Source organism: Mesoplodon bidens (assembly GCF_964165515.1).
Source record: "Mesoplodon bidens genome assembly, chromosome: 8".
NCBI lineage: Eukaryota > Metazoa > Chordata > Mammalia > Artiodactyla > Ziphiidae > Mesoplodon > Mesoplodon bidens.
This window is the reverse complement of record NC_138165.1, coordinates 104235821-104249512: the sequence shown is the minus strand read 5'-3', so window position 1 is coordinate 104249512 and position 13692 is coordinate 104235821. Positions and strand designations below refer to the sequence as shown.

The 13692-nt window shown below is 42.3% G+C and overlaps 1 protein-coding gene across 1 annotated transcript in view; it reads left to right on the top strand.

Moving 5' to 3' along the window:
• DNER (delta/notch like EGF repeat containing) overlaps positions 1 to 13692 on the top strand; it is a gene marked incomplete at both ends in the record, with an annotated part of 323334 nt that overhangs the window by 213948 nt on the left and 95694 nt on the right. Inside the window, one exon of the mRNA XM_081243331.1 lies at positions 8688 to 8801. Coding sequence (XP_081099457.1) covers positions 8688 to 8801 — 114 coding nt within the window. The remainder of the gene's footprint in view (positions 1 to 8687; positions 8802 to 13692) is intronic.

The following is a 13692-nucleotide window of genomic DNA, read 5'->3' as shown; positions in this document are numbered from 1 at the left end:
GCTGTAGCTCAGCTGATCATGGCTTCACCATCCCAGACCTCTGACTCTCCAAACCACTGTCCTTGCCACTGTGCCTCTTGCCTCTGTGCTTGTTAGATGTGGTTACTTTTTTTTTTTCCTCCTAACCTCGAGGTTAATTTTTCTAATGCTGCTGAATGTCAGCTTTCTTTCCTGCTTTTCTATCGCATATTCCCATTTTAATTATATTTTATTGATTGCCTTCTGCAGATGGGCCTCCTATATCTTCCTTTTTTTGCCTTTGCTTTTAAAATGATATTTGCATTTGCTCAGACGTGTTTGTTTTTCCCCTGCCAGCAGATCGTACTAGGTTTTTTTTTTTTTTTTTGTCAAATAATTTCTGCCTTCCTACTTTGGAATTGGATTCCTCTGAGATTGAATGTCTTGATGGAGCACAGATTCTGGTTATTTATTGCTTGCTTCAGTGTGCTAATATTAGGCACTTCATCTCTACAGCAGCAGCTGAGGCCCCCGCCGTCTGCTCTGATCCCCCCAGGGTGAGAGCCGAGGCTGGTGGGCTCTGTCGGTGGCATCAGGCTTTCAGTACGAATCCAGCGCTTCTCTTCCCTGCACAGTCCAGGCTAATAAAAGACGAGGAATATTAAAAATAGCTCTCACCACAATTCCCACCTTGGAAGCCTTCAGGACAGCTCTGCAAAGAAACAATCAGATTCTACCTCACAGAGTTAAAGTGACTTTTTGTTTCAGGAGAGAAATCATAAAGTAAAGATCATACACAAAAACAATTGTTTCAGAGAATGTTTAGAAAAACAACCGATGGATTGCCTTGACTCATTTAGCCAACTTTGTTTACACTTCACGTAATTTGCCATTGAACTCTGGAAGGTTTACCTTCATCTGAAGAGTACAGCCAGTACAATAGTGATTTGGGGGTGCTGAGGGATATAGTTTTTTTGTTATATTGCTATCAATCAAGAGACACCACTAGGATGTGGTTTTCTCCAAACCATTCTGATATTCACAGGAAACCATAGCTATTTTTTCTCTTTATATACACTGATAAATTTTAATCATATTTTATACTTAAATACAAAATAGTGTAAAATTAAATACTCCCAGGCTACATTAGACCAAAGATGATCCAGTAATGTACCCATTGAATGAATGATTTGGTTCAATGCATTTCCTTAAAGGTGTCAAGTTATCTTCTCCATCTGGCAGGCTTCACTCACTAGCACATGCACTTTATTTCATCTGACACCATTTCTCATGGTCAGACTGCTTTAAAAGCACGAAGTCTCAGTCTAGAGCTTTCTCAATTGTCCCATATGTCTTTGAAAGACATATGTATCCCGAGGCACAATTTTACTTATATCTTTTTTGTTATACGAGAATGTTCTCCAGCGAGACAGTAAAACCTCTGTGATTCCCTAAGAGATCAGCAAGTCCCATAACATCTGTTTTTGAAGCAATTATTTTACTTATGAATTGAATATCACAATTATAAATTCTTCAGTACCTTAAAGTTTTTAGAGTCAAATAATTTATTTTAAAATGGTCTTTAACTTGCTAGGAGTTATAAATATTTCTGAGGATTCTGATTTTTCAAAATGTTCTGAAGGTGTTGTTTCCCTGTTTTATAAAGGAGCAGCATCTGTTTAAGGGCTGATAAGAGGCATTGGGGGCTTCCCTGGTGGCGCAGTGGTTGAGAGTCCGCCTGCCGACGCAGGAGACACGAATTCGTGCCCCGGTCCAGGAAGATCCCACATGCCGCAGAGCGGCTGGGCCCGTGAGCCATGGCCGCTGGGCCTGCGCGTCCGGAGGCTGTGCTCTGCAACGGGAGAGGCCACAACAGTGAGAGGCCCGCGTACTGCAAAAAAAAAAAAAAAAAAGAGGCATTGGGATAAAAGCAAGGGTTTTTAGTCTGAAGGACCAAGGTCTCATTGACCTAAACTGGGGTTTCTCAACTCTGACATTAGGGATATTTTGGGCTGGATAACTCTTTGCTGTAGGGAACTGTCTTGTGTATTGTAGGATGTTTAGCAGCATCCCTGACTTCTATGCACTAAATGCCAGAAGCATCCCCAGGGTGTGACAATAAACAATGTCTCCAGACGTTGTCAAATGTTACCTGGGGAGAGAGTCAGCTGGTGCAGAACCACTGACCTAAGGAATTAAACTTGGATAGGGGCTTTGGCAGGAGAAAGGAGTTCTGTTTCAGATCTGTTGATGCCTGTTCAGGGAACTGTCAAAGGTGCTGAACGCTAGTTGGAGAAGCAAGACTGAAATTCAGAAGAGGGTCAGCCTAGTTCCTTCCACCCATGGCAGTCTGGCTGAGGGAGCAGGGGAAGGAGGGGCCCTTCAGCAGGGCAGCTGCTCCATTGTGTCTTCCCAGATTGGAATTCAGGCCACTGCAGAGCACAGGGTGATTTTCGATAGCACATTTTTGAGATAAAATTTTTTATTTTAATAGCTATGCATTTACTTTAACGGGCATTAAGAAGAAGAGTAACTAGCACATTCGCCCATGCTGTTCTGGGTATTATTGCTTAGAGAGGAGCTAAATCTAACTTGAAAGATATAATTGATGTTAGGGGAAAAACTTCAAGCAAGTTAGTTCATTTGTGCCAGGAAATGTTTAAGTGCTAAGGATTCAGCAATTAACAAGGCAAAGTCCTGATTCTCAGGGAGTTTATGGTCTCCAAAGGGAACCAAGAAAGAATATCATTTCAGGTAATAATAAATATGTTGTAAGGGAGCATGCAGGAACCCTGGGGGGACCACAGGAGGCTCCAGGGAGCGAAGCCTTGATCCCATGGGATCACCTTCTAGGTGGGGAGGTAACCAGTAGATGTGTGTGTTGTTGAGTTGGGGTAAGTGCTAAGATGAAGAATAAGGGAGGGAAAGAGGCACAAGGTCTGAGCAGGTGGTTTCTGAGTGGAGACCTGACTAATGGGACAGGGTGGCCACGGAAGGGCACAGGGTCAGAGGGAACAGCCAATGCAAAGTGATGGTGGGCCACTAGGGCTGAGGCTTTTTTCTATTATTAGAGTTCTTCCAGAAGTTTTAATATATATATATATTTTTTTTTCTTGCGGTACGCGGGCCTCTCACTGCTGTGGCCTCTCCCGTTGCGGAGCACAGGCTCCGGACGCGCAGGCTCAGCGGCCATGGCTCACGGGCCCAGCCGCTCCACGGCATGTGGGATCTTCCCAGACCGGGGCACGAACCCGTGTCCCCTGCATCGGCAGGCGGACTCTCAACCACTGCGCCACCAGGGAAGCCCTTAATATATTTTTAAATTGTGGTAAAATATACAATGCATAAAATTTACAATTTTAACTGTTTCTAAATTGTGGTAAAATAAACATAACATAAAACTGTGTTTTGTCAGCCTTCCCCTTGGGAACTTACAATGTAGATCTTCAAGGCCTGAAATGCCTGAAATACATACATTCGTGTGTGTGCTGGAACAAATCCTCCCTGACACACACCAATGGTCACCGCTTACTACCTCTCCCACCCACTGTGTTGACACCATCACAGTCTGGCTTGACCATCTTCTACCAGGTTCTCTGGGTGCCTGTCACTGCTTTGGTAGGATAAAGAGACGTTATTCACGATTGGCATAGTTACTTCATTCCCCAGAAACGGACTAGCTTTCTGCAGGGTGGAAGGAAGAACCCAGGCAAAGCTTTAACTGTCTTTGTTCATTTAAAGTCCTACCAATCCCTCATTTAGCTTTGACTCTGTGGTTATGACATCAAATTAAAAAACAAAAGACACAGGAAGGGAGATCTACAAGGCTTAGGTATCCAGCTCAGAGTATCACATATAGCTCAATGTCAATGATTTGTCTGACAACTGCAGGTAAGTCTCTGCTCTCTGAGGGTCTAAGAAATGACTCACTGGTGTTTAAGAGCCCTTTGAGTCAGATGCTGGGTGCTCATGGTTCCTTGCCCTCTATCTCTTCTCTCTAAGAGCTGGCCTCAGTTGGTCAGTGAGAGCAATGCAGTCAGTGGTGGTACTCCGGGAACTTCCAACTAGCCACTTGCTTGAGGCCGGTAGTAATACCTGGCCCCATGTGGACAAGCATCAGGTCCTGAACTGTGGCTCAGCAGATCCATAGGCTGGTTATTGCCCACAGCTGACCAACTGGCCACCTGCAGCTAAGGATGCTGGGTAATCCCCAACATCCCATAACCCCAGCCCCGCCTCTCTGCCTGTCTCTCATCCCTCCCACACTCCTCCACTTGTTGTTTCTCATCTCCAGTTATACTGAACTCATAGACATGGCAATATGGGTATACTTTGCAGTCCAGCTAATTACAGAGGGCATTTTTCTTTATAGTTCCATGTTTTCCATATTTTAAAAATCTTTAATATAATGCTTTTACAATCTTGAGAAAGAATAACGGAGCTGGAGGAATCAGGCTCCCTGACTTCAGACTATATTACAAAGCTACAGTAATCAAGACAGTATGGTACTGGGACAAAAACAGAAATATAGATCAAAGGAACAGGATAGAAAGCCCAGGGATAAACCCACGCACATATGGTCACCTTATCTTGGATAAAGGAGGCAAGAATATACAATGGAGAAAAGACAGTCCCTTCAATAAGTGGTGCTGGGAAAACTGGACAGCTACACGTAAAAGAATGAAATTAGAACACTCTCTAACACCATGCACAAGAATAAACTAAAATGGATTAAAGACCTAAAGGTAAGACCAGACACTATAAAACTCATAGAGGAAAACACAGGCAGAACACTCTATGACATAAATCACAGCAAGATCCTTTTTGACCCACCTCTTAGAGAAATGGAAATAAAAACAAAAATAAACAAATGGGACCTAATGAAACTTAAAAGCTTTTGCACAGCAAAGGAAACCATAAACAAGACTAAAAGACAACCCTCAGAATGGGAGAAAATATTTGCAAATTAAGCAACTGACAAAGGATTAATCTCCAAAATATACAAGCAGCCCATGCAGCTCAATATCAAAAAAACAAAAACAACCCAATCCAGAAATGGGCAGAAGACTTAAATAGGCGTTTCTCCAAAGAAGATATACAGATTGCCAGCAAACACATGAAAAGATGCTTAATATCACTAATCATTAGAGAAATGCAAATCAAAAGTATAGTGAGGTATCACCTCACACAAGTCAGAGTGGCCATCACCAAAAAATCTACAGACAATAAATGCTGGAGAGGATGTGGAGAAAATGGAACCCTCCTGCACTGTTGGTGGCAATGTAAATTGATACAGCCACTATGGAGAACAGCATGGAGGCTCCTTAAAAAACTAAAAATAGAACTACCATAGGACCCAGCGATCCCACTACTGGGCATATACCCTGAGAAAACCATAATTCAAAAAGAGTCATGTACCACAATGTTCATTGCAGCTTTATTTACAATAGCCAGGATATGGAAGCAACTTAAGTGTCCATCGACAGATGAATGGATAAAGAAGATGTGGCACATATATACAATGGAATATTGCTCTGCCATGAAAAGAAATGAAATTGAGTTATTTGTAGTGAGGTTGATGGGCCTAGAGTCTGTCATACAGAGTGAAGTAAGTCAGAAAGAGAAAAACAATTACCATATGGTAACACATATATATGGAATCTAAAAAAAATGGTTCTGATGAATCTAAGGGCAGGACAGGAATAAAGATGCAGATGTAGAGAATGGACTTGAGGACAAAGGAATTGGGAAAGGTAAGCTGGGACGAAGTGAGAGAGTAGAATTGACATATATACACTACCAAATGTAAAATAGATAGTGGGGAGCAGCCACATAGCACAGGGAGATCAGCTTGGTGCTTTGTGACCACCTAGAGGGGTGGGATAGGGAGGGTGGGAGGGAAACGCAAGAGGGCGGGGATATGGGGATATATATATGTATACGTATAGCTGCTTCACGTTGTTATACACCAGAAACTAACACAACAATGTAGAGCAATTATACTCCATTAAAGGTGTTAAAAAAAAAAGTCACACCAAAAAAACCCCCAATATATAATGCTTTTAAAGCTTGGGAACAGAAAGCAATGGTATAGTGACTGATCCTTGAGCAGTGTTCTTCATTGGAGGGGACTACTGGCATTTGAGTGAGAAAACTGTGTTATTCTGGACCATTTTAGGCTGTGCAGGGCTTCAGCATCTCCACCATGGAATGCCGGTGTGACCCCCTAACCATTATGACAGTCCCTAACATCCACACATCACAAACATGGATTATCCTCTTGGATTGAAATCTTACTAAACTTGAGTACGATATTGGAGAATTTAACAGCACTGAAGATTCACCTTGCTTATAGTTTTAATTTAATATTAGATCTGTTAGGGAATTCCCTGGCTGTCTAGTGGTTAGGACTTTGCACTTCCACTGCAGGGTGCCTGGATCCAATCCCTGGTCAGGAAATGAAGATCCTTCAATCCGCAGAGAGCAGCCAAAAAAAACCAAACAACAACAACAAAAAAACAATTTAGATCTATTAGCCTGGGAAGATTTGTGTATTATCAGACAATGTGGTTCTTAAAAAGAAATTGTTGATATTAATAAATATAGAGTGTTTAACTGAATTTGTAAATGGGACCAGACATTCATTAAGGAGGCCATTAAAAGTGATCTTTTCAAAATAAATCTCTTTTAGTTAGGGATGCATAATGAAGTCTTTATAGGTGACAAGGCATTTTCTTTAAGATACCCACAGGGATGATATGGAAGTATAAGACTAGATGAAATTAAATGGACAAAATGTGAATTATTCTGAATTTAGACATTTTATTTGCAAATATGTTAACATAAAATTGTTATATTAAGATATTCTGTTCTGAATTTTGGAGTAGATTTTTGTTCTGGTGTTTGGATTTTTAGTTTACATGACTATCTTACTCTTTTCATACCCGTGAATTAGCTACAGTCCCCTAGACTGTTTTAAAGCCTGTAAGGAAGAGTAGGATTGCAAACAATGACCTCCATGATCACAGTCTGTAATTTAGACTAGTTTGGCAGGCCACTGAAGCTCAGGCCAATCATCTTTCTCCTAACATTGATTTATTTTTGCAAATACATGTGCTAATGACAGTCTTTCAAAATGAATAATTCAGAAAGACAAGTTTTTAATGTACTTTATGTACATCCTGGAAAGCACAAAATGTTAGAGTATGATTATAATTTTGCAGGAAATATCTGTGCATAAACATTTCTGATAGGAATTATCTCCAAAGTATTAATAATTCTGTCACTCAAATAACATAGCTAAGGGTAACTTTTTTCTCTTTCTATTTTAAATCTTGTATTTTCCAAATTTTCTTTCATAATCATTTTCCACTTTAAACTAAAAAACATAATTGCATGTTATTTTTTAAACTTGCCTTTTGGGGGGCTTTGTTTTCAAGGTTAAAGTATTGGGAATTTATTTGAGACTTCTCAGCTGCATGGGTATTCCAATAGATACAAGTCCTTATTTTCTCATCACACATATGTGGTTATGTTATTACCCAAAAAAATCACCACTGGAGGCTTGCTTCACTGAGAAAATTTACTGGGTTGGGTTTGTGCTTCAAATTAGAATTAAGGGGGCTTCCCTGGTGGTGCAGTGGTTGAGAGTCCACCTGCCGATGCAGGGGACACGGGTTTGTGCACCAGTCCAGGAAGATCCCACATGCTGGGGAGCGGCTGGGCCCGTGAGCCATGGCCGCTGAGCCTGCGCGTCCGGAGCCTGTGCTCTGCAATGGGAGAGGCCACAACAGTGAGAGGCCCGCAAAAAGAAAAAAAAAAAAAAATTAGAATTAAGATGCACACAGACATGTGCTTAATATTATATGTGTCTCAACCTTTTTGTCTTTAAAATGAAGGGATAGGGTGTGAATTGAACACCGAGGGTCTTCTAGCTGTAAAATATAAAAAGTTAAAAAATTTTAATACCTACCTGGCAATTTTCCTAGTGTTTTTTTTTTTTTTAATAGCTACTGGGATGACCTTGGGAAAGTGGCTGTCATCTCAGTGGTCAAGCAAGACATTATATTATAGAGCCTGTTTTTCCTTAGGTCAGAAGGAAAAGACAGTGGTCTTCAAGCTGTTTCTGAAGGTTCTGACTAATATTTTAAAATAAAATTCGGAGCTAACGTTGAAAAAAGTATCTCCTTGCATAAAGATTTTTTTTTTGGCTGCGTTGGGTCTTCGTTGCTGCGTGGGCTTTCTCTAGTTGTGGTGAGCGGGGACTACTCTTCGTTGCGGTGCATGGGCTTCTCATTGCAGTGGCTTCTCTTGTTGCAGAGCATGGGCTCTAGGCACACAGGCTTCCGTAGTTGTGGCTCGCGGGCTCTAGAGCACAGGCTCAGTAGTTGTGGTGCACAGGCTTAGTTGCTCCATGGCATGTGGGATCTTCCTGGACCAGGGCTTGAACCCGTGTTCCCTGCATTGGCAGGTGGATTCTTAATCACTGCGCCACTAGGGAAGTCCTGCAATAAAGATTTTTGCAAAGCAAATGACTTTTGAACTATGATTCTAAACGGCTCTGATTGTTTCTTGTTGTAAAACCAAATTAGATCAAGGATTGCCTGGGAGACTAGCTTAATGCTGCTGCCTTGGTTGGATGGGTACCAGTTGACTGCATCAACTCATGGGGTGGTTCATCAGAGTTTTGAGACAAAATATTTTATAAATGTCTGTCTTGTTTTGTTCAGGTTATACTGGAGAGCTTTGCCAATCCAAGATTGACTATTGTATCCTAGACCCATGCAGGAATGGAGCAACCTGCATTTCTGATCTCAGTGGATTCACCTGCCAGTGTCCAGAAGGTAAATATTATTACCCCAGGAATAACTTACGTTTTCCAGTTTAAATCATACATTAATTTGATGACCTTGTACTTCAATTTTCTGAAAAATCTCTACTCAAGAGAACTTCCTATTTTGTTCCATTCATAAAACAAGATATAAGATGGTCCTTTCCTTTTAAGCTCTGTGCTAGAATAGCTTAGAAATTATGTCTGAATATTAGACATAATCTCAAAATTTCTGCAATTTTCATTTATATGTTGAAAATGAATAACTATAATAAAATGGAATTTCTTTCTAATGGCAAATTTTACTTGTTAAGATTCCTATTTTTTAAACTATGCATTTGGTTTACGTTAAAAAAATTTCAACATAAAGTTCACCTGTTTTTGTCTTTAAATCAGCTTTATAACATCTTGGAGACTTCTAGTCCCCTGGAAAGCCACATCTTTAGAGCTACTTTTAATAAAAAAAATAGTTGTACTGTTTTCAGTTTCACCTTGAAGAAGCAGGCAGATAATCCCAGCTATGGAACCGGTGTTCAAGGAATGATTTTGTACTTGGAGGAAATTTTCTTCCCATTTCTGCTTGGAAGGATGTTATGGAAGGCTATAAACCTTTAATATTGTAAGAATAACATGATATTAGAGGTGTTTCCCCCCCCCCCCCAACATAATCAGGAGCATGTGAGCTCCTGATCCACAGAAGTGACCTTGACAACTACATAGAGTAGGCTGACATCCTTTCAAGTGATTAAATGTAGCGTCTGCGTGTATAAGGAAACATCTCTGTACTCAGAATAACCTGAACTGCCCCTGGCTGAGAGGCTGGAGTGGGGCAGTGGTACAGATGGGTGTTGATAAAAGGCCACCGACCTCCTGGGTAACCGGAGGGCTCAGGGTTGCCAGGGGTGGCAGCCACTGTCGACAGTGCCTCATCCGCTTTCATAGTTTGACCACTGAACAGTGGCTAAGGAAGTGAATTCTGTGTCCCGGCTTCTGCTCCCCTGGGCAGAGGCAGGAACGAGTGGCTGTGGCTCTTTTGGTTATCCCCAAGCTGTGTGTGCTTGTGATGGATGTGGTTACCATGATAATGGAGTTAAATGTGCTGGACCATCTCCACTCTTCACTTGAGTGTCTTAAGCAAACGGGAAAACTGGAAACGTTGGCAGGCGGATGAGTGAGTCAGCGGCACCAATTGTCACCCAATGTACAGAGCGCCGGGCAGTTTCTTACAGCTTTGCCACACCCTGGGTTAGTCGTTTGCCATCTAACTCTGGTTGTAGGCTGTGCTTAGAGTCAAGGGCGGGCTTCAGGGTCAGCGGCTGATTGACTGCTGACAAATCATTAATTCCCCAACCCCATCCGATCCTCCTTTCCCTTTTCTAGTGAATATGTGTGATGAGGACCCTGCTTCCCTCACAGGGACATTTTGGGATCGAATGGGATTTTGGGGAGAGGTCTTTGAAAGCTCCAAAGTGCTTTATTAACATAGTTCTGATTGCTGCCAGGAAGTTCAGATGCCAGCCCAGAGGCTCTGAGAGGTAGTGACTTGCACAAAGTCACACTGGTAGTAAAGGATGACCCTTGAACCAGAGCCCAGGAATTTTGTGCTCACTCATGCTCCGTTTTCTAGTTGATAAAGATTTGCCAAGCACATCCTACATGCCAGGCACTGAGCTGGGTGCTGGGCCCTAGGGTTGGCAAAGCTGAAAGGGCCCCTCCCATGGTGCAGACACAGGTAAGTCCATAGTTACAAGCAGGAATCGGTGCCTTGAAGATGCACAAGGATCTGCTTAGCTTTGGGGACCCGGGAGAGATGCCCACGTGTGAAGACCCTGAATGACGAGAAGGAGGAGGCTGGCGCAGTTGAGGGCATCACCGAGGAACAAAGGGAAAGGGGAAGAAAGTGGGTGACGACGGCTGAGTCCTCAGGGCTTCACAGGGCTTTGTGCGTGGTGTTGGGGCATGTCATATTCAACCCAGACTAGAGGGCAGAGGCTTAGGTTTGAAGCCCGTTTTGCCTCTTGCTCACCAGCTCTGTGCTTGGGCAAGCGATTTCATACTTCTCTGTGTCTCAGTTTTTTGTCTTTTTGTTTTGTTTTGTTTGTTTGTTTTTGGTTTCTTTTTTTTTGCGGTACACCGGCCTCTCACTGTTGTGGCCTCTCCCGTTGCGGAGCACAGGCTCCGGACGCGCAGGCTCAGCGGCCATGGCTCATGGACCTAGCCGCTCCGCGGCATGTGGGATCTTCCCAGACCGGGGCACGAACCCGTGTCCCCTGCATCAGCAGGTGGACTCTCAACCACTGCGCCACCAGGGAAGCCTGTGTGTCTCAGTTTTTTAATCTGTAAAATTGGGACAGTGATAACGCCCACTTCCTAGGGCCCCTGAGGATGGAATGAGAAGATGCTTAGGTCAAGTGCTTAGCACAGTGCCTGGCTAAGTGCTCAGTAAGTATTAGGCACCTTATCATGACTGTTTTCCTAATAATGATTATTACTATTAAACCACTGAAAAATGTAAACAGGAATTTGACATTTTTCTTGTGGAGCAGTGTGGAATGTGGGTTGGAGAGAGACAAGACTGGGAGTAAGCAGAAAAGTTTGGGGGACTGTTGTAGAAATCTGGGAAATCGATGTTGACTGCTAGGAAGGGAAGGTAGAATTTGAAAAGGAGAGAAGCTGATGGATTTGGGAGAACTTGGCAGGGAAAATGGAGGGGCCTGTTGATGGATGGGATATGGAGGGGGAGGGAGAGTGATGGGGCAAGTCTGCGGCTTCTCTTACTTTACGGTTGGTTGTGCCATTCATGGAGAAAAAGAAACATGGAGGAAAAGTGTTCTATTTTGGACACGTTGAGTGTGACATTCAAGTGGAGACAGCAGCTGGGCAGTTGCTGTGAGTCTGGAAGTGAGCGGGGATGTCTGGGCCAAGTCTATACACAGAGACCTTGGTCTATAGGTAGTCATTTAAACCTGGCCGTCAATAGGGTTGTCTAGAGACCTTCTCCTTTATCCAGTAGCCTATCAATTCCTCCATGCTGTCTTGATAAAGCCTAGAGAAAATGTGATGATTTAGAATTGAAATGATGCAGATGAATTTCCCAGCAAGTCTTCATAGGAAGACTTTCATCTGGAGGTTTACCTTCACTGAAGACTGACCAGGGAAAGTGCCTTCAGTTATAATGCGGAAGGATTCATTGCGATGTTTTGAAGCCTCCCAGCAGCCAGCATTTTAAAAGCAGCCCCTCCCACTGACCTGTTCTTAGGGTGCTTTTTGTAGAAACTAATATTTACAGAGTACCTTGCACTTAGAAAAGGCCTGCGTCTCCAGGAGTTTTCTCATATCAGCCACGCTGTGAAAACAAGTTTGAAAGCGTTTCAAGTCCGCACAGTGTTCTAAAGTTCAGAGCCAGCACTTGACCCTTGCCTGCCTCCTTTTCTTTCTTTTTCCTCCCCCCACCGCCCCCCGCGCAGTGATTAACATTTTGGCATGTTTGCTTTGTATTTACATATATAGTTTTTTTTTTGTTTTTTTGTGGTACGAGGGCCTCTCACTGTTGTGGCCTCTCCCGTTGCGGAGCACAGGCTCCGGACGCGCAGCCTCAGCGGCCATGGCTCACGGGCCCAGCCGCTCCACGGCATGTGGGATCTTCCCGGACCGGGGCACGAACCTGCATCTCCTGTACTGGCAGGCGGACTCTCAACCACTGCGCCACCAGGGAAGCCCCTATAGTTTGTTTTTTTGCAAAGTAATTTGAAAGTAAATTATAGGCATCATCACATTTCATCCCCAAATAAATCAGTTTAAGAACAGAATAAATCAGAACAAGAACATTCTCCTTGATATCTACAATACCACACCAAAGAAAATAAGTAATTATTTCCTAATATTATTTGCTCTCTGCCCCATTTTTACTTGCTCCTTTGCATGTTTGTGTTGATTCTGTCTGCCCTGTTTCCCTGTGATATTCTTTGAGGGTGGGAAATGTATTTTGTTCATCTCTGTCTTACTAACTCTCATTATCCTATCATGGAGCTTTTAGTTCCATATTTTATGTTAGTAGGAGGTTAATAGATATTTGTATATTAATTTAGTTTAAAAGTCAACACTTAGAAGTCGCTCACACTATGCTTAGTAACTCATTCGAAGGTTACAATACTATGAAGCAAATTATATTAATATTTCCATTGAACAGATTGAGAAACTGAGGCATGAGAGGGTAAATAACTTGCCTGAGATCACATAGCTAGAAATTGAAACCCAGGTAACTTAGCACTAACATTCTTAACCCTTGGCCTATACCATCTCTGAATATATTCTTTAAAGTAAATTTTATTTTGTTTATTTTAAAAGATGGTCTTTGTAACCATAGTCATGAGTAAAATAAATTCAGTTTGTTGGGTTTTAAAACTTCTAAATGTCACTGCTTAAAAACCTTAAGTCTGGAAAAAGCTAGAAAAATTATTTTTTTCCTTTTTTTTTTTTGTAAGTGCAGTGAAATCCTTTTACAATAATCTCTCCCAGTCCAGAAAGCTATTAAAACTGGTTTTCCCTCTGGATAGTGCTTTCAACACTGCTCATTCACATCCTTGCTCTTTTCTGTCCTTTTCATCTTCATCCTATTTCCTTCAAGGATCCTTTTCCATCTGATCTGGGCTGAGTCCTTAGAGGTTACATTTTTTCCTGAGGACCCATCTCTTTTTAACCTCTCTCCAAAAGTTCAAGGTTGGGGAGGCCTGAGAGACAGCTTGTACAGTAATTATCACATGAGTTCTCCTTCTGGAAGGTATTCGCTCTTCTATACTTACATTTTTATCCTTCATCAGTGAGCCCTGTCTTTTCTTTGAATTTCTACTTAATTTTAGCTAGGTCCATATTTGAAAAGTGCAGTTTCAGATTCTGGTTAGAGT